Here is a 23,990-nt window from a genome sequence, read left to right as displayed (position 1 = left end):
AGGAACGCACACATACTGACATTCTGCAAACACACACAGGCAAAAGGACATTGACATCTTCATCTCTGCAACTGGCATTGCACTCTAACATGATTCACACACACATGCGCACGCACGCTCTCAAAAATATCTGGCATCAAGTTGTCCAGATGAAGCTCATCCACTCCTTGCCTGAAGCCATATTTTGACTGTTTACCCAGAATTCCTGCAGATCTGGCCATTGTTAATCCTGCTCGGCTCCATGAATATTTTCAGAGACAAGTCTCAAGTGGGAGCATAGAGTGCAGTGCATGTGTAAGTGAAATACTACTGCAGTGTGTGTTTGTCGGCCATTTTCAGCGAGCGCGCACAAACTAACTCACACTTGAGAGCACTAACCTGCGAACCTATTGACCTGCACAGGTGGGTGTCATTCCACAGAGTGCATCCTGCCTTCTTGCGACATTTGTTTGTACACACGATGAGTTAGTGCTGGCTGCAGCAGGATGTTTGGGACCTGAGCACGTGTGAGAAGGCATATGAGTGGGTGGGCCATGAAGGATTGATGTGTGTACACATTTGAACTCGGACAGAAACTGTGAGAATCTTCAGTGCCCACAGAAGTTCGCAGACTCCTCTGACTTACAGTAAAAAGGCTTCATTGATGAGCAAGAAATTTGTCACTGCGTGACATTATTTCTTTCCAGCTGCGGCGGAGGTGGGGGCTTGTAAACATATTTAGATCTCAGGTTGGTGGAGCTTCTTTCGTCTTTTGTCTTCCTCACTTTTTCCACATTTAGCGCTGGCTTCTTTGATGCATGCAGAAAGAATGCGGCCTGCGTAATCAGAGCGGAGAGGCGGGGAGGCGAGAGGCGGATCGGGCTGATCAACTGAAGAGGTGATAGAGACAATTAAAGAGGCCACAGGGCGAGAAAAGATGGACATTTAAACAGAAGGAAAGGGAAGATAGAGCGTTAGGGCAGTGGAGAAAAAAAGGAGGAAAGTAATACGCGTGGGCCTCCCTGGTCGTCGTTACGATGTGTGCGATCATTTGAGTTGATTTGGATTAATGCTTTAATTGGGAAGCACAGAGCGTTAACATCTGTATCCCATAGTAGTGGAGTGGATGCCAAGACAAACCAGAGCAGTGTCACACTGACAGATTTCCCACAGTAACAAGAGTGCTCCAGCAAAGACTCCTCCTGAACAGGACAGCAGTTGTAAGACAAAATAGTCCGGAATAAAGAAATTTGCGTCAATAAAGACCCACTTTGAGGAAAATTTGTGTTTTTAGCATGTTTTTGTGGCAATTTTCTCATAATTGAGGACATATTTAAGGAAAATTAAGATTAAAATTGTATTTCTCTGAATTTCTTAGTTTAAATTGTTGTGAATCAGGAACAAACAAAAACAAACAGTTGTAGAAAATATGCTGGGCGGGCCAAAGGCTTCATGCTTTGGTCCATTCTGATGGATCCACTTGTAGACAAACAGATCCATATACGTCTTCATCGTCTGAGCTGGACACCTGATAGCTCCAATATTGCTCACCATTATTGTTGCAATGCTACTGTTAGAGAAGGGCTGTAACCTTGTGGGAGATAGTGTAAACAAATGGATAATGGGAAGTAAGGGCAGGCTTACTCTGTGCCAATAGTCTTGCTTACAACTCAGAGGCAAATTTCTAATGAACTCTCCAAAAACTAAGTCCCAGAAACTGAGTTTTTTTTTTTTCCAAATCTGCATAATCATAATTAAAAGACCACAAGAAATGCTTAAAATATAGAATTTTTGTTGCTTTTTAAAGAGGTCCTGCCAGTCTTTAGTAGATGATGCGACTGCAAACACTGTATAAAGTGAAACATTGGGTGAACTTAAAGAAAATGCTCTAGAATTTGTTACATTTAGAAATATTAGTTAGTATTAAATTAAATATTTGAGTTACAAAAATCATCAACTCAAATTTTTGATTTGAAATTACAGAACTTTCGTTAATTGATCCGTTGTTTCACTTTTTACATGTGATTTTTAGAACAGAAGAAAGCTTTATAAAAAATATTCTGAATTTAAAATGTTTTCACTGTTGATTGTATGTGAAGTTGTAAATGGGGCCTCAAATTATTACATTAATTGCAATTATTTTATGTCAACATGTGTATTTGCTATTAATAAAAAAGTTTGTGGTAAACATTTTTGGATTGCTCAGAAAACTGTCCCTACTGTTGATGTGTTTAGTTAAAGCTCTCCGAACTTCATGTTTTTTTATTCATTCTTGCTCAAGACTGAAAATAATAACTCTTGGTGGTGTGAAAGTAAATATTGAAAGTCTGTTATAATAAAAAAAAAACTTGTTTTAAATTGTGTTTTGATCTTTTACTGCACCGTAATACCACAAGTTTCAATATCATTACCTAAAAATGAAGCTTTTCACAGTTATTATTAGCTTAAATTAAAAACAAATAAGCTAAATTAATTAATCAGACAAACATATTAATTGCATGACAGCACTAGTTGTAAATAAAATAAAACATGTATTGCATGCCACATTTGTGCATTAATTCAGTTTAGTTTGAAACTTCAAAAATAGAACAAATAGAAAGAGTTCTGCACCTTTATGTTTTATCTACTTATAATACATTTGCAATGAGCTATTTGAATGTTGAAAAATATTATAATCATTTTGATAGAAAGTTAACTGTGAAATCTAAAAAAAAAAAAAAATGCCGTGTGGTATTTAGCTAAAGAATGAAAGACACACTGCGGTATCAGCCTGTCCAGTGTTTCACTAAAAGTAACCATCTGGAAGACCAGCTTCTGTTGGCTTCACAGGTTTTTTGACAGAAAACAGCAAATTCAAATGAAACCACTCTTACACTATAGAAAAAATGGACTTAAACCAGCTAGTATCTGGCTTTTGTCTCCAGTGGAGCGGTGGTGAGTCTGGGATAGAATGGCCCTGCGGTCGTTGGTTTCGTCTATGTTGGTTTTGTTGGACAGAAGTGTAGATAAATTTAACTTGGACTCAGTCAGAGCTAACGCCGGCTGTCCGTTTGGGAAAGCTTCTACCAAGGTATTAAGAAAAGTATTAATTTGTTGTTTGGAAAAAAAGGGATCAGCAAATTTGCAAGGTTTTTTAGTGATAATTTTATGTTTCTACATGAAATTATGACATTTTACTGCTCCATTTATCTTGGTGAGCTACACAGAAGAAATGATGAAACTCTTGACTTTGTACCTAAATATAAAACTCACCATTTGACCACTCCATGAGCATTAGCACTCACATTCCTTAAGACAATTGTGAGAAAGTGCTTTCATCATGACACACTGCGGCAGCAGCACAGAACAATGTAAGGCTACACACCCAGTCTATGTGACTCGATGACCTGTGGGACCCCTGGGCACCGGAGTGCCTCTCCTACCCGGACTGGATCCCTTCTACACCAATCCGCTGTTGACCCCTATTCATTTGGACCGACCCTTCTTATCAAGTCTGCCAGTTCTGGCTCTTGCTCGCTCCTCAGTTCCACTCTGCCTTGGTTGTTCACATGTCTGTTTTTTCTTGTCTCCTTCTCATGAGTTTGAACCCCACGCTGTGGGAACCCACACAAAGAAGTGACTTGAGTGTTCAGGCTCAATACTGTGTCTATTATGGACAAAATAAATGCATAGTGCTGTGGAGAGCTTTGGCTTTGGGCTGCAAAATCCAAACAACTGTTTATTCTTTTTACAGCAATTCACACAAAAAACTCACAATAACTTAAAAGGCTTTTGTCACCATTAATGCAGGTACTTGTGTGGTTTGACACACAACTAAGTGTTTGACCACATACTGGCCTCGTTATAGTGACATGTAGTGAGGTTCACTCTGTTATCTGTCAGATTTATAAACATATGAACCCTAGAGAGTAGTTTTTTCACCTTTGAGTGACAACAGTTAAATTGTGTTGTTTAAAATTTCATTTCAATATTTTTCTTCCATTAACAAACTTTAGCATAGAAAAAAAATCCCCAAAGTTGTTATTATTGACTTACTTTTACTTATAAATGAAGTCTGTATGCAGCTCCTTCTGAAGAAACACATGAATAACCTGTTTGTAGAAGTCTTCCTTTTCCTTCTTCAGTTTTTAAAGTCTCTCTGTCTCAATGAAGATGACGTCTCCACAAATTCCAGAGTTTAGACACGTAATCCTCCATTTAGAAAAGGATGCTAAAGAATATTTAAGAATATCTAGAGGGCTGCATTTGACTTGCTGCTACTAATTCTATTATTCTTTAGCCGCGGTCTCACATTCTCTGGGCTCACCAGCGCCCTCTGCCTCTCCTAATGTATTTCTAAAGCGCATTTTAGCTCATAAAAGGACTAATTGAGTCACAAAATGTAATTAGACAGATGGCGAGAAATAGAAAAATGAAGCAAATTTAAAAAAGTGTATTTTATGACGATTGAAAGTTCAGCATGTGTTTGCTGCAGCTCCAGTCAGTGTGTGCGGAACAGGGTAGGGAGGGGCTGGTGGCGCCTCACCCACCAATTTATTGTATATTTGAACAGCAAACTTGTAAATTTGCTACTTTTTCTTTTTTTTACCATAGAAACATTAAAACCTACACAGAAAAACATAATCATAGAATAAACGTCTAAAAAATTAACATTTTATTTTTATTTCTAATAACAAAAACGTGTATTTATCTTATTTAATTGATGTATTTCTCAAGCTATATTCCCCTGACTCCACGTCACTGCCTCATTGTGTTTGATGAATGAAAATTTGTGGGAACTGACATTCTTGTGTCCAGTGTTCATGCATCTTTTGACGCAAAAAGTTGCTCCAAACATCACGATTTTCAAGAATCCCCTTAATGAGGACAACATGCACACTGCATGAAACCAAGGCAAAGAGCTGGTTCCTGACCCTACGTCAGAATGTGACCACAAGACAGTGAGACTGCTCAAGTTTTAATTCGATTTTAGAAAGTGTATGCTTTGCCATTGTGAATTTTCTAAATAAAACAAACGAAACGATGACGTACAAGTTAACAGACTTCTTACACTTTAGGACCACCTGCCTTAAAACACAACACTGTTTGTGGCTCTTTTGAGCTTTGGAGTGTTTAGCGAGCCTTCGTGACTGCTGGGAAAACAAAGAGGGCTAACTTGAGTCTACTAGAATTCTGCATCGTTAGCTTCTTGAAGTTTGCTGAGCCGACATTATGACACATGCCGCAGTTGGTACTGTCTGATTAGCTCCGTCGTTAGCGTAATGACTCCATTCCTGTCTGTCTGTGATGGATCATCGTGAAGGCAATGATGAAAAGATTGCGGAGGCTATCTTTGTTTTTCAGTCTCTGTCAGTCTGTCCAATCCCAGTGACCCTCATCATTCACTATCTGGAAAACAAAAAGATCTGGCAGGCCTCAGACAGGATAAACAAGGGGTGGGCCAAATTATGGGTGCTTAAATGTGGCAGAGAAAGGTGGTTTTTCGGCGCGCATTTACCGTCTAAAAATACATCATTGCCAACTCAAAGACCGAGAGCCTACAGAGGTATCCACGCCAACACCTTTCACACAAAGGTCCTTTTCTGGACTGCAAAGTGTAATGGGCATCCTCAAGCATTCAATTACAGATTTTATACTAACGAGGTAAACAAAGCTTCAAACGCAGCTCAAAACAAAGCTCTTGATGCGGAGGTTGTAGTCAGGTAATACTGGATGTCTCCAAAGCTCCGGGGGTGGAAGGTGTTGACAGTGTTAGCTTTTTCCTTGACAGAGCAGCACCAGTGCTTTCCCATATTTACGTCAGTACACACGCATGTGTGTACGAGTCTTTTAAGAGGTTTACATATTGAGGGTAATGGGATAACTCCGGCCTCTTGCAGCAAAGAAACAGGTGCTTATCTTGTCAAAGCTGTTGTGCTAAGTCAACCTCTGACCCCTGGTTAAGAGCCAATTGAGAAATTAAAACAAAATTTGGCACGCCTCCCCCTGCTGCTCACTCATAGCTCGTCTCTCTGACATGCGCAGAAAAAATGCTTCGTTAGAGCTCTGGCATGAGTCAGTTTAAAGCTACTGACCTTTCTTTTATTGATGCTTTATTGCTCAATTTTTTTCCAGCGGGGGAGAAATAAAAACATAAAAAAGACGAGAAGTAGACACAAAAGCAGGTCATTTCTTGGAGTTTCTGCAGAGTGGAGGAAGAGGAGGTAGAGTGGGAGTGAAGGACTCAAAGCTAGCCGCTGTGTGGGGTCTGTGTCTCATACAGCCACTGACAGGGTCGTGTTTTTGATGTGTGAAGCAGGAATACTGCAGACTTTTGTTCTGAACTGCCTGTTAGTTGAACAATTCTGAGAAGGAAAATAATTAACTCTCATCTTCTCTATATGTTAAGATAAATTACAATTTGAATACATAATAGTAAATAAATATTTTGTTGTTTTGACAGCTTTACAATTGACTCTGCATATTTACTTTTAATATTTTCTTTCTATTAAAGAAAAGGGGTTATCAATCCTTTTCTACAATTATTTTTGTAAATTGTAGGGGTGTTGAAGAGTCTGTTGATCGCAATACACATGATTCGATACGTATCCCAATATGTCCTAAGACAGTATCAGACAATATTTCACTTTTTTTTAAGTATGACTTAAGAATTATCTAAATATAAATACATTTTTCACAAAAGTAAAATTGTAAAATACATGTTGTTTAATCAGAACGTCAAGAATTGCAGCTTCATCTCATAAACAAGTTGCTTTTACCCACAAATTCATGGTGAGATTTTCTGTTGGTAATTTAGAAATATTCAAGTGGAAAACAAAAGTAAGACTGAACTAAATGTTTGCTTTTAAACAATAATTAAATATGACCTTGGCAGTATTTTAAACCGATACAATTATCATCAAATTAAGTATCGCAACATTTCACCGAATTGATATTTTCTTACACCTATAGTAATTTGTTCTTTAGAGTTTCAGAAAAATCTCAAATATTCCCACAAAAAAGAGTCCCAGATAAACAAAGCACTTGTTTATCCTTTTGACTTCTTAGAATTAATGAACCTTTTTCTCCTCAGCTGGTGAAGTGAACCAACAGTGAAACAGTGCAGATGTATCAGCTGCTGCAATCCCTTCCATCCAGCTAAAACACAGCTGAAAGTGTCCCAGATCTACAAATGTTGGGAAAATGAAGGGAAAAAAGTCTCTATAAATTTTAGAATCATTTTTGAAATACCTTTAAGCCTCTGATCATGTTTAACATTCCCACACAATCACCTCAAATAAACACATTGCTGCAGTGCGCACCCTTTCAGATACAAGTTTAACCCTTAATAGTGTGGGGCAGTTTTGATCATTTTTTACTACAGTTTGCTCTAATACTTTACCTTTAAAACAGTTTTTGACAATGCTCAATACCCATATTTTTTTACCATATTCTTTTTAAAAAATGTATTTTTGACCATATTACACAACAATTTCAAAATGAAACTGAAATTGTTCGAAAAAACTTAGTTCTGAGTTGTCAATTTTGTCTATTTTTATAGAAAAAAATCACAAAAAATGAGATCAAACTGTTTTTTTATGTTTTATAATAAAGATCATACATGTAGAGACAAAATGAAAATGTTTGAATCCACAAACAAAGCAAAGATAAAGTCCACACAATGTGAAAAATGTCTAAAAAATTAAGAGAATCTCCACTCCAAGTTATAAAAATGTATATGTCATTACTGTATGTCCATTATGTTAGTTTTAAACCAAAATTTTAAAAGCATCTCAAATGTATCAAATACTGTCTGAAGCTTATTACTATATGTACTTGTGGTTGAAAACTTTTAGTTTCCAGATAATTAGCTGTAAACTTAAAAACAAAAAAACAAACTAAAAAAAAGATTTACAGCTAGTTCTCATTCAGAAATGATCATTCAGAGGAATATTGTTAAAATATATATTTTTATTCAAGAATGACCAATAAGAACATAATAAAGCATCTTTGTAAATTAATTGCTTTCATTTGATCGTGTTTGGAAACATATTCATCATCAGAATTCTCAGTCAGAAACAAAGACGTGATCACACACCTAAGAAAACATTCACTGTCGCACAAGAACATAAATGCATAAACAAGTAAAAAGAAGGGCTGAAATAAACTCCCAGCACTCAAATGACACATGGTGATAAAAACAAACTGCAGAAAAAAGTTCAAAGAAACGCAAGATAATGGAGTTGATATGTATGCACTTTAACTCATTTTATTAGTTTAAAACTATTAATGGATTAAACTCAAATGAAAATAAGTCGTATTTCAGCAAATACACAATCTGGCATAAATACATATGCAATTAGCCTCTTCTGAATGCCAAATCTTAGCAGCTTCAAAGATTCAGCTCTAAAAAAATGTAATACACGATGATCAATAACTTATGCCAAGAATGATTTCTGAAAAGCCTGACACAATAAAAGGGGGTGAAGTTACCTTTTTGTGTGAACATACAGATGTGGAATGCAAATATACAAAGTAAGCATTAAAAATGTTTAAATTTATATTCCTGTTGTTTTCTTTTTTACTAACTATTTTGCCTTCGCAGTAAGTTACTGCCAAATGTGTCACCCCACCTTCCCTAGGAAGAGGAGTGGATGAAATATGGGATTAGTTTGGATTAGTTCAAATCATCCTGTGTGTCTCCCCAATAATCTCCAGGTGGTGGATGGTGGATTGCAGCCTGTCCTGTTGCCGCCTGAGGGCTCAGAGCAGATCTGAGGCTGAAGCTGATAATGAGCAGAGGGATAAAGTAGAGTTACGGGGTCTTGTCGCCAGGACCCCCTGGGTCACAACTGCTGGTGGTCAGAGACAATTTAATCAATACAAAAAAAAAACTTTTATCACAGTCAGTGTCAGCGTCTGACAAAAACGTGTTGCAAACTAAAAAGCATTTCACCTTTTTTCTTGTACTTATTTGTGATGGGTTTGGGAGGCTTGACCCCTGGTCAGTTGAGCTTTAGCTGATATCAGTGTTGGGTGCTACCCCCTGTGTTTAGAGGGGGGGTCAGGGAGACAAACCAAGATGAGTGTGTTAGAGAGGGGTCTCCAGACAGGCTGTGATTTGTACATCAGACGGGAGTTGACCAAAATCTTTATAAATCACTGCAGTGGCACCAGTGACAAAACCTTGATAATGCCCCTGAATTATCTGCAAGGCACATTTGTGTGGCTGTCATTCTCATGAGGCAGCTCATTGTTTAACTACTTTACCATTTTAACAAGGAAAAAAAAGTACACTTAAATCCCCCCCAAAATCCCCTCTAAACACAGCTTCTAAATCAGCAGGATTGCCTGGATTAGCCTTTGTTTTTTCTTAGCACCATTGTTCCATGTTTTGAACATAAAAGATACTTTCTATTTCTATTAAAACTTTATTAAAGAAGTTTCTGCTCAAAAAGATTTTTTTTGTTTAAATCTTTGTTGCAAAAACATTCTTATCATTAATGTTGTGGTAAACTTTTTCCTAAAAGCAGATTTTTATATAAAACTTTGATCTGAAATCAAACTTTCCACATTTTAAATACATTGTACTTTTAATACTTAACCCAAAAAGCAAAGACTGCTGCAGCTTTTTTTTTTTTTTGTGAATTCCACAAACTACCATTGGCAGGGCAGTGGATTTCAGGTCAGTGTAACTTGTAGGAGTATCAGTATGATCCCAGTCTTGATGCGTCAAGCAAGGATCGTCTTACCATTACCATTCTCACTGCAGGCCAACCGCCGACACAGCAGCTGATGAAAAGATTGATTAGAGGAGGTTAAAAAGCCATTTGATACTGCTGAGTTTGATTTAATGACCCGCTGCAGGATTAAAAGAGAATCAGCAGGAGGAGGCTGGCAAACAGAGAGGGTGACAAGGAACAGAGCTGCTTGCTGCTACTAACATTTTAATCTTTAAAACGAGGAAGAAGAGCATTTTTCTCCGTCAACATAGATATTTAGAACTTAGCAGCGGTTGCCCATCACCGTTTCTATGGCAACCGTGACATAAACAGCAGCAGGCCTCCACTTCTGCCCTTGTGTTGGTATGTATCCCATTATGGTTGTAGTGTGAGGACAGAGGAGCTCTACCTCACCGCAGCTTTATTTATTTTACTGTCTTTCATCTGCAAACCACCACCAATCTGCATCAGAGGGAAATCCACTCTGTGTATCCCGTAGGTGTCATTTAGGACTGATTCCCTGGAATTAGCAGACGTCAAAGTAGAACCATGTGGTCGTCTGTCTGTGTTTCTTTCTGCCTGCATGTCCCAATACCTGCGATAAGGCTGCAAGGAAACGGCATGAGACCACCACCGATCATCTCCACATTAAACCATGAATCCATAAGGATTTACAGCTTGTTGCATTCTGCTAAACATCAAAGGAGGAATCTAATTTTCCCGTATTCGCTTTAACAGCATTTATTTTGCTGTAAGAAAGCCTCTTCTATTAGAGAATTAAAAAAAAAAGTTAAAAGCAACATGTAACATGTCTGTTCTCACACATGGTGGACATCAAACATGAAGCATCATTCAGCTGCAGCTCGTATGTATTTAGAGAGTATGGATACCGATACATATCCTGTTTGAAATAAACTAATAGTGCAGAGTAAATCAGAGGACCACCAGCAACTCCAGCTTTGCTGGATGTGTGTTTACATGGACTCTGTTTCCCATCACGGAAAAATTGAGAAGTCATCATAGGGTCCTTAAGTGGTTTTTGGATTTGGCAACTCGCGAGTTTCTGAAGCTAAATTTAAATCTAATGAGTCTTTCTGTGCATAAAAGATTATGCGAAGAAAAAGGGATTTGCTGTCTTCTCTTATGGTTTCTCCATCAAAGTTTGTTTGTTGCTCATTATAATGAATGGAATCAGTAAAGATTTCTCTGCAAACTTCATAGTGTATTTCATTCAATTTATTGATAAAAGCATAAAACGATCAATTGAAATATCACTCCTTTCAGCAGATAGAAAACACAATATACGCATTCAATCACATACTTAAGGTGTGAAAAGTAAAACAGAGGTTGATAATTGAGAGGAAATACTCATTATTAATAATTATTGCACATCTTTCCAATAAAATAAAATAACATTTTTATGAGCTAACAAAACCAAAATTAACAAGATCATTTTCTAAACGTACCTCACTAAAAAACTCTTTTTAATTAACAATTCCAAGAAAAACATGTTCTCTTTTTTGTAATGTTATTACTATTCTTGTACAGTAAATAAAACTAATTATTTGGTGCGCTTTTTTCTGGATTTACTAAAACAATTTTACATTTATTTAAACCTGTTCCTGCAAAATTAGGGATTACAGAAGAGAACAACAAAGAAAAACATTGACAGCAAAGGCAAAAGAAAAAAAATCTTTTTATTTTGTTCATTATACTTTAATTTTATATAACTCCTGGACACAGTCATTTGAGCACTCCTTCCCTCAGTTGCTTCAAAAAGAGGGACAGAACTGGATTTTCCAACATGAAACATCAGCTGCCTGATTGTTCCCTCACTCAAACTGCCCACAACCAAACTTGTATTTATATTTTTAAAAAATAATCTATTAGTAAATTGATATTCATCATAAAAAAGAGCATAGACAGAGCTGCCAGTTCTTTAAAAAACCCTCATGATCATCTTTTCTCTGCCATGGCAGCATTTACCTCAGGATTATTCCAGCACCACATGCACTGGATTTACAAAGAAAAATCAATCTTGACAGATCTACATCGATATATTAATTTTTAGAAGTTACAGTTTTTCAGAAAAGCTAGAATTATATCCCACATTCATCCCCTACAGTCTCATCTGTACTGTACTGAAGGTTGTTGCTAAATTCCTCCAGACAGAATGCAAATCCAACAATCAGCAGCTGAAAAAGAAAGAACTATATTTTAAAAAATTCACAAAAGCCATTTAGCCAACCTTTAATTAGCATGAAACTGTGTGCTTCAGCTGGAATTAAGGAGCTGTAGGCCCAGCTGTGGTGAGTCTGATTACTTAATAATATGGTGATAAACACAGCTATCAATCAAAGCCCATGACAGTGCTTACAATTCAGGAGAGATCGGCAAAAATAAGAGCCGCCGACTCTATCATTGTGGCGGTGCGTATGGGGGTGTGTAAAAGGATACTTCTTTCTGGAGTCAGCAGGGACGCTGCTCACACCAAAGAAGCACGGTGTCACTTTTATTTACTAAACTCCATGGCAGTGACTTCATGAAAACAATAGCCGTCCCCAGACGAAATGTAAAATCCCTTGTCGGGGATGACACTGTGTTTGAGAGCAGCGGAGGCCGCAGTAAACACACGCCTCACATGACACGGAGCGAAAAGGCCCTTCGGAGCACGTGTGCCAAGGCCGTTTACACAGCCGCCACATAAAAACCTGTTATAATCCCATGAACTGACATGCATCACGTCATTTTTAGGATACAATCACCGAGAGACAACCTGATGCGCAAAACTGTTGTGTCAAAACTGTTTAGGAGCTACAAGTAAATGTCAACCGTCAAAATCTAAATTGCCTGGTTTATCTAAGCCGCTAACATGATAAATATATATCACTGAAACCCATCTGTCATACAATCAACTCATCACTTCATTATGAAAAGTTTCTCTTTTTTAATCTATGGCCAACACATCTGAAGTTTAATGAAGGTGCCAGACTTGGAATGTCATAAAGAATCAACAAACGAAATAACAAAAAAAATAAGTAGCCGTCATTTGAACACAACAAGGGCGTGAACGTCATTAAGCTTTTTCTGTAACTCAAGTCAATGAATAATTGTAGTCTGAAATGTACAATAATCAAAATGAAACCACTTTCTCAAAACGAAACCCAGAATGTGATGTTTCCAAGACGGGCCTGATTCCAGGCGGCAATCATGGAGCCACGTATCTGTCAATAATTCATAAGAATTGTCTAATATTTAGATCTACTGTGAGTTTTCTTGTGGTTTAATCTCCTTAAACAATGTGCAGGGAGGGTGTAGTGAGCGGGCCGCTGACACTCTACGCTCCGACCCTCGCCGTCGGCCTCACCGCAGTCCTCCGCGCCGCTAAAGCTGCTGTCTGCGGGGTGAAGCGTTTTCTCAGCAGGGATGACGCAAAATCAATTCTAGTCCTGAGAGGTAAATCACAGCAGCCCTCTCACCTCTCCACTTTTAGCAGACCGTGGCTGATTTCCTTCCTTGCGTGACTCCAGAGTGTAAACACACGGCTAGAGTGACTCATCACTATTTCTCACTTCCATGCTCTGATATAAACAGATGAAAGGGTCAGGGGTCATTTTGGGGTAGTGAGTGGGTGAATAGAGGAGGAGGATGGGGGGAGAAAGCCCCCCCCCCCCTCTTGGGACGTCTGCCCTTCTCCGAAGAACTCACTGCTTCCTGTGGCCAAACTGGAGCCGCCTGCCCCTTCAGCCTGGAGGAAGGAGAAAGAGAAACACTGTTAGAAACAGGCAGAAGGGAAGCACAGACAATTCATGTGATAGATGGCTCTCTCTGCAGCACTGCTCTTCAGTAAAATGGAAAGAATGCTCTGGAGATGAGTCTGCGTCTCTTCCCCCAGTGACAGGACAAGAGATGGTGGACACAAGATGGAAAAGATAAAGTTCAGACCACTTGAAGGACATAAATTCTCTTTTTTAATGCTCAATTCTGGAAGGAAAAATGGTGTAAAAGGCAAAGTGTACACATGATTACCAACTTGTCTTTGGGCGCTCCAGTAAAACGAGACACCGCAAAAGAAAAGCTCTCGATCAGCAGTTTGCCTTCTTAAACGCGGAGGGCAGTTGTTGTGGAAGGGAGAGAATCGTCTCTTCCTCTCAGTCCCCCATCTGAAGACGGGCCAAGCAGAGTCCAACATCAATCACTTTGCAGTCTGCAGCTTTCTCAGTGCCATTGTTATAGAGCAGACCAACGGAAAGAGGCCAGTAGCAGGTGGAAAGAAAAAAGCCCTCGTCCCTCTGCAGGCTCTCCCGCCATCGAAACATTTATACAAGCGTCCACACAAACATTCAGTCCAAGGTGTTCTCCCACACAACCGACCAACCACTGACGAGAAAGGAACAACTTTACCGTTCACATAAAAAAAAGTAACTTTTTGTGTTTGAGTCTGGAAAAGAGCCTAAAGCAGATAGAAAAAAATGATCCAGAATGACTCCTCACAGATTTTCTGTCACTGAACTGGCATCTAAAAAGTCACACCATCTTCATGTCAGACATTTGGTTAAATCAAACCGAATTTGACACATTTATTGACACAATAACCAATTCTTCAAACAGGGTTCACTGAGGTTGAACATTTATCAATTAATGAAACAGAAACTGATATTGAATCCTGTTTTTTACTGTATATTTATTACTAATTTGCATTTTATTGACTTTGTCTGGTTTGCTTTCCCTTTAACTTTAAGAAAAAATCTATTAAAATCTATTTAAATCTGTTTAATATAGATTTCTATTGAAATCTATATAAAAATCTATTTAAAAAAATCTGCATTGCAGGAGTAATACTTTGTGTTTTTATCCTGTGTTTTCTAAATGTGCTCTACCATTTGGTTGAGTGGGCAGTTAAACATATAAAGCATGGTTTTGTGTTCATAGCACAAATAGTTTGGAATATAAAATCAAAAATAAAATTATCAATCAGTTGAATGTCAAAGCTCTGGTATGATTTCTAATATCTGTAAAATAAAACCTTTGTTGGCATAAATTAAGTCAGAAAATTTTAGATTTTTTTTTTTTTTTTACCTTTTTTCCTTTCTCTTTGACAAAATGAGGAATGGTCGCTCTGATTTTCAGGAACAAACTTAAAAAAAATGAAGAAAAATTCATGCATGAGAAAGATAATGAATCCAGATTATTTGGAGCATACTATGTCATCCAAGAGTCGTCTTAATTTATCCTCTTGTCCAGAGAAAACACTCAATAATATATTATATATGATTGGAAATAAATTCAGTCATGAAGATATCAGGCATTTCTTTATTTTTTTATGTTATTTGACCATTTTGTGGAGCCACGGTGCATCCCTGCGCCCTCTCTCTGTCCCCTCCACTGACACTGCCTACAGCATCCAGCATGTCTCCCTCACAGCTGTATTCTTCTCAATTCTTCTCCTCATTTGGGATCGTGGCCTGAACCTGGCAGAGTCCCTGTCACATGATGCCAGGCGTGTGATGCTTCACTGGGACCCCCTCCGCTCAGGAAATGCTCTCAGCCTTTTTCCCACCCTGGTGCTCTGCTGTGGAGAGTCAAGAAGTTGCAACTGAATCCAGAAACCATCCCTAAACATTCCTGACTGATTCCAACCGCCGCCTGGCTATGGGTTCCCACAAGCAGCATGGACATGCCCCACTTTCAAATGGACTGGAGCATCAAGATGTGAACTACCAAGGCTGTTTATGGCAGAGACGTTTGAGCTCCACAATAGCCAATTACCATGCCCACTCACCCCCACCCCTCCATTCCATTTGTGGTTCATCCGTAGGTGGGTTCAGTTGTGTGCAGCTTAAAAATAGTCAATCCTTTCCAGACAAAAACTGTGAGGGACATGGAAAACACATGATATCTCCCGTCGTGGCGTTCTGTTTGGGAATTCTTAATTGCTTTTTCCGAAGCAGCGTGCCGTAGGAAAATCCCCCTTCAGAGCAAACGAGTCGGTGGGCTGGCTGTAAACACATGGACATGTAAACATGTACATGTAAATCTACGTTGCTCCGTCTGCCCCCACCAAGCCGACATCAAGGCGGGATGAAAGGAGCTAACCTGCAGCAGAGCTGACCAACTGCTGCGGTTTCAGCTTCAGATCTCATTACTGATGTCAGTCCCTAAGCTGGTCAGACCACGACGGACCAGGAAGTGTGCAGAACTGAAGGGTGGGGTCCAAGTCGGCCCCCCACAAACTCAATCTTCCAAAGAGGCAAGAACTAAAGAATTAAGGTGGAAACCAAAAGACTGCAGGAAGATGTTTCTTTTTTATTTTACTAGAGAGATATAATTTGAAAAGAAATCTGAAAACTCAAAAACTAAATAAATTACTTGCTGTGGATTAAATTAAGATTAAAAATGTGTTTTCTTTCCTTTAAAACTGAAAAATCTCATCACAGCTTTTCTAGGACAAATCTGAACATTCAACCAAAAGAAACTCAACTATTTGCCACTTTTAAAAATATTATTACTTAACCTTTATTTTACCAGGAAGATCATTTGAGAACAGTTTGTCATTTACGATGATGCCCTGATCACATATTTTAATGACTTGTTGAATAATTGGGTTAAAAGACATCCAGAAAAATTATGTGAACAACCAGAAAAAGCAAAATTCTTTCTAAAAAGGTTAGATTGATTTTATAAAAATGACACGTTTTCCTAAAAGTATATTTAATGAATACAAAGCAGCCCAGCATTGAAAAAATACACTTTATTCTCATCATTTTCTCTTATAATTTATTATTGAAGTGGTTTTATTTATTTGTTTGATGCTTTCTTCTAGTCCCGTGTTTCCACCCCCGCTTTCCCGAAACAGGTATTTATAATTGTGAAAATGTGCCAACCACACATGGAATTTTGTAAAAACTCCAAAGCTGCCTAACCCTCAACCCTGCTGCCCTTCATCTCAAATTATGTGGTAACCTACAGCCCATGATAGCAAAATAAAAACCATGAGGAATTTTATAGTTGCTCCTATTCTTTGTTTTATTGTCAAAATGGAATGTTTCAGTGTGACAAACGAGCAAATCCCGAAATAAAAAAGAAGAATATTGTGTTTGGAGTGGGCCTATCTTTGTTTTGGCAAAAGGAGCACAAAGGGACCTGTTGCGGGAAGGTCTGTGAGGAGCTGAAGAGGAGGAGGAGGAGAAGCAGGAGGAGCAGGGTGGGCAAGTGACCCACAGAGTTTGACATGACAGTAAATGTATTCTTTAATTTAATAAAAATCCTAAAACAAATAAATAAACAAATTTCCAGAAGACCAATTTATTTAATAAATGAACATTATAATACATAAAAAAATGTTTGATTTTAATCTGGAATTTACTGAGCTCTATTATGAGTTTGGTAAGAAAATTATTTTAGGTGTGTAATATTATTTGAATGTTATCAATATTTTTGCTGTATGAAATCGAATCATTTTCCGACTCTAAAATTTACAAGAGATAACCGCTGCAGGTGTTCAGAGCAGAGCAGAGCACGCATGCGTCAGGATGCGCAGAGAAAATTACAATTATCAACAGGAAGTGCAACAAAAATACATGAATAATATTTTTTTTATTTAATAAAAATAGTCAAATTAATATAAAGGTGTTACTGGATAACACCTTTGTATTAAATAATATTAAATAATATATTAAATAATATTTTTTTCAAAAAAAATATTTTGGATTTTAATTATTTTTGTCATTAATCATTTTTTTATTATAATTTAGAGCTTAGGATAAAAATTGAAATTTTAAAGTTACTATAGAAGCGAGTCTTAAGGTGAGAAACCTGGAAAGTGACGCACAAACTGATAAATCTGCGCTTTTGTCTGTGTATTCCTCACTTTGGAATGGTGTGATCGGGCTCAGGCCTCACATCAGGTGCAAACACATTGATATAAACGCACATTAAAGTAAAAATAATTTTGCATCAAATCATATTTTTTCGGTTTGCGCCAAATGGGACCTGTGCGCGCAAAAGCTGAAGGAGGAAAGTCCGCGGCAGACAGGTATTGGTGTCGATCAAATCCGCGCGCGCACAGGACCTGCGTGTGCGCAATCAGCGCTCTGCGAGCAATCCTGTCCTTTCCACGATCACGTAAACACCACTTAAAGGAAAATATACATGACCACCTACCGCGCGGGGAAAGTGATGAGGGGGAACCCACCTCGACATCACGCTGTTTTCAATTAAAGTGACAATACTGAGTGAACTGCAGGCGACACAGAGGAGGCCAACAGCCAAGCACCACTAAAACTCTCATCCATTTTTAAATGTTAATGGCTTTGCAATTTGATATCATGATATTTTCACAATTTTAATACTTTTTTAGCTGCAAATATGTTGCATTTCAAGATATAAAAGCACATTTTGACAGAACACGCATATCTGTGCTTATTTTATAAATATTATGTAAAATTAAATAAGTAAAAATTAGATTTTTTTATTCTTTTCTATCAAAATTCAAGCCAAAACAACTATATAACATTTCAAATGTTTTATTTTGCGGCCCATGCAATCATCCTCCACGCAGCTGGACATTAATTTAAGGGGGAAAACGGTCTCTTACTTTTTCCATGATCTATCAAATATCAGAACATTTATATCTCATAAATGATGCTTTAAGAATGTCTTCATCAGAGCTGGACTTTTGCTGGGATGAACTTAAGGCCACTTGATGGATGTTTCTGCAGCACCGTCCTCCAAACAAAGTCTCCGCGGCCTCTCGCTGACCCTCTGCCGCCCTCTTTCACCACCCAGAAGGGAAACTGTTGAAACTATTACTCAGACACGACGCTCGCTGAAAGAAGCATTTCATCTAAGTTTAGCACTGAAAATTCGGGGTGTTTGGGACTGAAAGTTGTGAGCGAGATGTCACTGTGAGTCCAAATCTAAACGGATCTGTGCCGCTTTGGATCAGCTGCAGGTGTTTTATGATAAAATATTCAATATGTTTCCAATAAAAAAATGGAATCATTTGTGCATCAATACTAACCTGTCCTCACATTCATGTTAGTTGTTTTTCTTTTTTTAATTTCTTCAATGACATATTACGGAAAATGTGATGAAATAAATTCTAAATCAATGGATCTGAGGCTTATGAGGCCCTGAAACTCCGCGAGGAGCGCGCGCCCTGAATTTGGCGCACCTCCACCTCTGCGGACGAGCATTCCTGAGGACGCAGCGCTGTCAAATATTTCATGATGGGACGTCATGGAAAAGTGCATGAGAGCAGGACGCTCAAGTGAGGAAAATTGTATTTACCCCTCCTTGAAAAACATTTTTGTGATCAAATTAGTAATTTTGTTCTCATTTTAGACATTTTTTAAATATTTTTTGGACTTAAAAGGCCTCATAAAGGTAAGGGAGATTATAGATTATTCTGTTCATTCCAACATTGAAAGTTCAAATTCACATTTACAGGATCAGCAAAAGCAAAGAAGACAAAAGGTCTGTGAACAAGTGGGGAGACGACTGAGCGTGAGAGGGAAAGAAGGAGCCCTAACGGAATGAAGTCATCAGGGGTAATTAAACGCAGTGGGCAGGGAGAGGACGGGAGCGCGCCTGCCTCTGGTGCGCGCTGGGTGGTCCTCTTTACTGATAAATATGTGGCTCGATGCGAGCAAGTGGCCGAGCAGGCGGCGGTTAAAACAATGCAAACCTTCATTTATCAAAAGCCCCTGAGTCACATCTAAAACAGTGATATCCTTTGGAACTTTGAACTTGAAGTTTTTTTTTTCTGATTGTTTTCTCAGGTTTAAGTGAAAAAAACCCAGCTTTTAGGCTGGATCCATGCTGAGGCATCGATAAATCACGTGGTACACCAATCGATCTAATGCATTACTGATCAATCATGCAGCAAAACTTCAAACTTAGTAGAATTTTAAATGTTTTCTGGCTTTTTCCAATTTTTTTCCATTTATAATCCTGATATACACAAAATACAAACATATAATAATAAAAATAATAATTGAACACAATAAAAGGGTTTACATCCACTTGAACCCGTGAATGAAGGCTCACGAGAACCATAAGGGAACAATAAGAAACCAATTGTCAACAGTTTGAGGCTGTGGACTGATCGTTGTCCACTTTTTCTATAAACTGGAGGGAATGAAGTGAAGCCTTTACATGGAAAGCGAACTAAAGCTGTTTAAGGTTAAATAAATGCAAAATTTTGACGCAGACTATATTAAATCCTATATTTTTTACATTTTTCTTTTCAAAAACAATAAGCAAATATTCACTTGAATGGCGCATCTGGATGATTTAAATCCGTCTTACCTCAAGCTGGATGTGCAGGAGTGGACTTCAAGTCCTCATCCGAGTTTGTGCGCTCCCAGCTCGGCTGAGCCTCCACCTCACTCCTCCAGCGTCCCTGCGTAAATATTATGACTGCATTACACAAACAATATTCATTTGTTAAAAAAAGGACCAAGAGGAAAAAATCCAACGTGATCAGAGAAGGCATGCAAACAGACGAGAAGAGAAGAGCATCCATTTGAGTATTAGCTGATCTAACGGGGCGTTTGCGTGATTTTTATTTAAAAAAAAACGCCCGGGAACATGTTTACATTTTACTGTATAAACATCCTCCCCATGTTCCTGTCTATCTTTTGCAGAAATCAGAATATAGGGAGCATGCTGGGATGGATTCTCTCCCTGCACAAAAATTGAGTTGAAGAGAAATTGTCAGATGCGTCCACGGGCCCTAAAAATGGAGACTCCAGCAGGAACTTTACGCACGATCACTTTATGAATAAAATATCAAACCAAAGAAATAAAAAAATAATAATAATAAAATAAAGAATTAATCTAAACTAAAAAAAATATTTGGTGAAAATGTGCGAAAAGTGCATGAAATTATTTAAATGTGAGATTTTATTACCTGATAAAATATAAAACTAATGTCTACTCAAAGGTTATTTCGGCTTTTTCTGTGCGTAAAACTGTGGATATGTTGCAGAAAAGCGAGCTCACAGATGTGCATTAGAGCCCACCACTGGAGTAGGAGGGAACTGGGCGGGCCCCGACATTGGGATAACCAAGACATAGGGCTTCCAATAAGCCGATGGCAGCAGATAAGTAAAAAGTGAGCTCCTCGGACGCACGACAACACAGCAACTGAAGGGGAAAGCGGCTCCTGTTCTGCTCCGTTCTCCAAACTTTGGCTTCAAACTGGACAGAACCTAAAGGATCAGAAGATTCGCCTCTCAGTTTTGTTTGTCGCTCTTTTTTATTCTCCTTATGTCTGTGATTTGTTTCGAACTTTGACGCTTTTTTTTAGTTTGGTGGAGAGATAATTTGTCTTCTCGAAGATTTGAATCCAAACAAACTCATGACGGCAGAAGTCCAGCAGCCTCCCGCGCAGACTCCTGCCCAGAGCAGCCCGATGTCTGCTCCGGAGAAGACGCACGGACAGACGGTGGTGATGGAAACCGCCTCCTCCACCACCAAAACCAAAAAGACCAACGCGGGGATCCGGCGGCCAGAGAAGCCTCCGTATTCATACATCGCCTTAATAGTCATGGCGATCCAGAGCTCTCCGACCAAGCGGCTGACGCTCAGTGAAATCTACCAGTTCCTGCAGAGCCGCTTCCCGTTTTTCAGAGGCTCGTATCAGGGATGGAAGAACTCCGTGCGCCATAACTTGTCCCTGAACGAGTGCTTCATCAAGCTGCCCAAGGGCCTCGGCCGGCCAGGGAAGGGCCACTACTGGACTATCGACCCTGCCAGCGAGTTCATGTTCGAGGAGGGCTCCTTCAGAAGAAGACCGAGGGGGTTCCGGCGCAAGTGCCAGGCGCTGAAGCCCATGTACAGCATGATGAACGGGCTGGGATTCAACCACATCCCCGAGTCGTACAACTTCCAGGGGAGCGGCGGGGGCCTGTCCTGCGCGCCCAACAGTTTGTCTCTGGACAGCGGGATCGGGATGATGAACGGACACCTGGCGGGGAACATGGACGGGATGGGTCTGTCCGGTCACTCCATGTCGCACTTGTCGACCAACAGCGGACATTCCTACATGGGGAGCTGTACCGGATCCACCGGCAGTGACTATCCTCACCACGACAACTCCGCCTCCCCTCTGCTCACCAGCGGGGGAGTCATGGAGCCTCACCCGGTCTACTCCAGCTCGGCGTCGGCGTGGGCTCCGGCCCCCACGGGCTCGCTCAACAACGGGGCTTCCTACATTAAACAGCAGCCGCTGTCTCCCTGCAATCCCGGCGCGAACGCGCTGCAGCCCAGCCTGCCCACACATTCACTGGAGCAGCCCTACTTACACCAGAACGGCCACAGCACCACAGATCTACAAGGTAAGACCTCTTATTCTGCTTATAAAACAAACACGTTAAAACTGTCAGAAAAACGCACTAAATGTAAAAATAATAAGAAAATAAATCCGTATCCAATTTCAAATTTGGTCCGTCCATGTGGTTAATTTTTCCAAACACGTCTGTAAAACATTTGGTGTTGTGCCAAATGTGGGCCTAATGGAAATATTGAGCAACGCAGTAAAAGTCTGGAATAAAATATTTTTTTGTTCACCATCAGTTAAATCTTTAAAACACAACATAAAAGTATTCGCTTAGAATTGAACTTGTCCTCTATAATAATAATAAAAAAAACCTCAAATAAAACCAGAGCATTTCTGGAAGTGGTTAGAAATTAAGGAAGTTGGTTTGCCGGGATCGTTTTTTTCCTTCTTTCTTTCGGGATAAAAAAGGCTCAGTTTGGTCCAGCCTGCCGTACCCGGAGGCTCTCCTCCTTCGGGACTGGCGTGCAAGAGGGCCACTGTCAATTAGCCCTGCAAGCCCGCCTCTGTTTTCTGACATTCTTAATCGTGCTTGCATAATGGGAATAGGAAAAACGCGCCGCTGCTCTTCATCTGCGCACGAAAACAAATAGAAAAATTACGCACAAAAACATTTAGATTAATTCTAAATCTTTATTAATAAAGAAAACATTTGGAAATGCATTTTATTGTTAATTTAATTTAAAATAAACAACTTTTTTGCTGAATTTCTTGCTAAATTTGAGTATCTGGAATAAATGTCCTCCTCCTCTCTGTAGGCATCCCTCGGTACCATTCCCAGTCTCCCAGCATGTGCGACCGAAAGGAGTTCGTGTTCTCGTTCAACGCCATGACGTCCTCGGCCATGCACTCGCCGAGCAGCGGCTCGTACTACCACCACCAACAGGTCTCCTACCAGGACATCAAGCCGTGCGTGATGTGAGCGCCGGCGGCCGCGCACGGAGCTGCGGAGCGCGCAGCGGCGGGCGGCGCGCAGACTTGAGCCATGACGCAGAATGAAGTGAGATGAAGGATGAAGGTGCTTCAAGCTGAGCCCGACTGGTTCCCCTCTGTTCCTTCACGCATCAAAGACACGAAGAATAGACAATAACAAACATAATAATAATATATATTAATAATAATAATGAAGACTTTTTTTGCCATCACCATCGACCAGCGGGGAAAAGTGGCAGAAGGAACGCGCCGCTGTTTGGTACTTAGTCCTGCAGAGCGGAAGACTATCATGTTTGTTCATATTAAGAAAAAAAGAAAGTCAAGAAAAAATGCGCACCAAAATTTTGTAGGCTAGTTTTAACTTTTAAAAACTCTTTAATGGAATAATTGAAGTTGTTTTTAGGGTTAACATAAGTCACAATGTTGAAATTGAAAGATTTCTCATGAACTTTACATAAACATATATATACTGAGCGTCCATATACTGTATACTGTGTACAAAAAAATGGCACTTTTTGAATAGCCTGTAAGCGCAACCTTTTTATTTATTCTGTAAGCATATATTTTTGTTTAAATTTCAGGGGAATCGACCAAGGACTTCCATGCTTTATTGGCAATATTTGTCAAAACCCCTGATTTTCTCTTTCCAGTGAATGTCAGGATATAATGCAAAGCACTGTGGCGTTTGTGTCAGATGGATGTAAACCGCTCAGCACTCCATACTTCAGTACAGGCAGGAACAATCCACGAGGGGTCCACGTTTGAAGAAAAAAAATTAAATAAAATGCATCAGCTGATATGATCAGACCTGCAAATGCTTTGAAAATAAAGTTGTTTGCTAAAAGTATATTTTTAAAAAGTACATTTTCATACAATCATTTTTAATGTAATCAAATGAAGAATTTTGGACACAATTATTATGTACAACTAGATGAATATGTGATTGATTTAAGGAGTTTATCAGAGGAAGGGTTTATGCTGCAGCATCAGCTCCTTTCCCCAAAGACAATTTATCAAGTTTGCTTCCAGCTTAA

The 23,990-nt window shown here is 39.2% G+C and overlaps 1 protein-coding gene and 1 long non-coding RNA gene across 2 annotated transcripts; one reads left to right on the top strand and one right to left on the bottom strand.

Annotated features, from left to right (window-relative positions):
• Window positions 1–10,901: 10,901 nt before the first annotated feature.
• Window positions 10,902–20,475, bottom strand: LOC118598164. The gene is made up of 2 exons (XR_004947281.1): window positions 19,992–20,475; window positions 10,902–13,428 (listed from the first exon to the last, which is right to left on the bottom strand). It is a non-coding gene; the product is annotated as an uncharacterized LOC118598164 (long non-coding RNA).
• Window positions 20,476–20,778: 303 nt separating this feature from the next.
• On the top strand, window positions 20,779–23,722 carry foxf1 (forkhead box F1). Its single transcript, XM_024295954.2, has 2 exons — window positions 20,779–22,024; window positions 22,782–23,722. Exons 1-2 carry the CDS (start codon window positions 21,046–21,048, stop codon window positions 22,943–22,945), a joined length of 1,143 nt encoding a protein of 380 aa, XP_024151722.1. The 5' UTR covers window positions 20,779–21,045; the 3' UTR covers window positions 22,946–23,722.
• The last annotated feature ends 268 nt before the right edge of the window (window positions 23,723–23,990 follow it).

This window comes from Oryzias melastigma, linkage group LG3, assembly GCF_002922805.2.
Source record: "Oryzias melastigma strain HK-1 linkage group LG3, ASM292280v2, whole genome shotgun sequence".
Lineage (NCBI taxonomy): Eukaryota > Metazoa > Chordata > Actinopteri > Beloniformes > Adrianichthyidae > Oryzias > Oryzias melastigma.
Note: the sequence above shows the minus strand (reverse complement) of the source record. Positions and strands in the feature narration are given on the sequence as shown.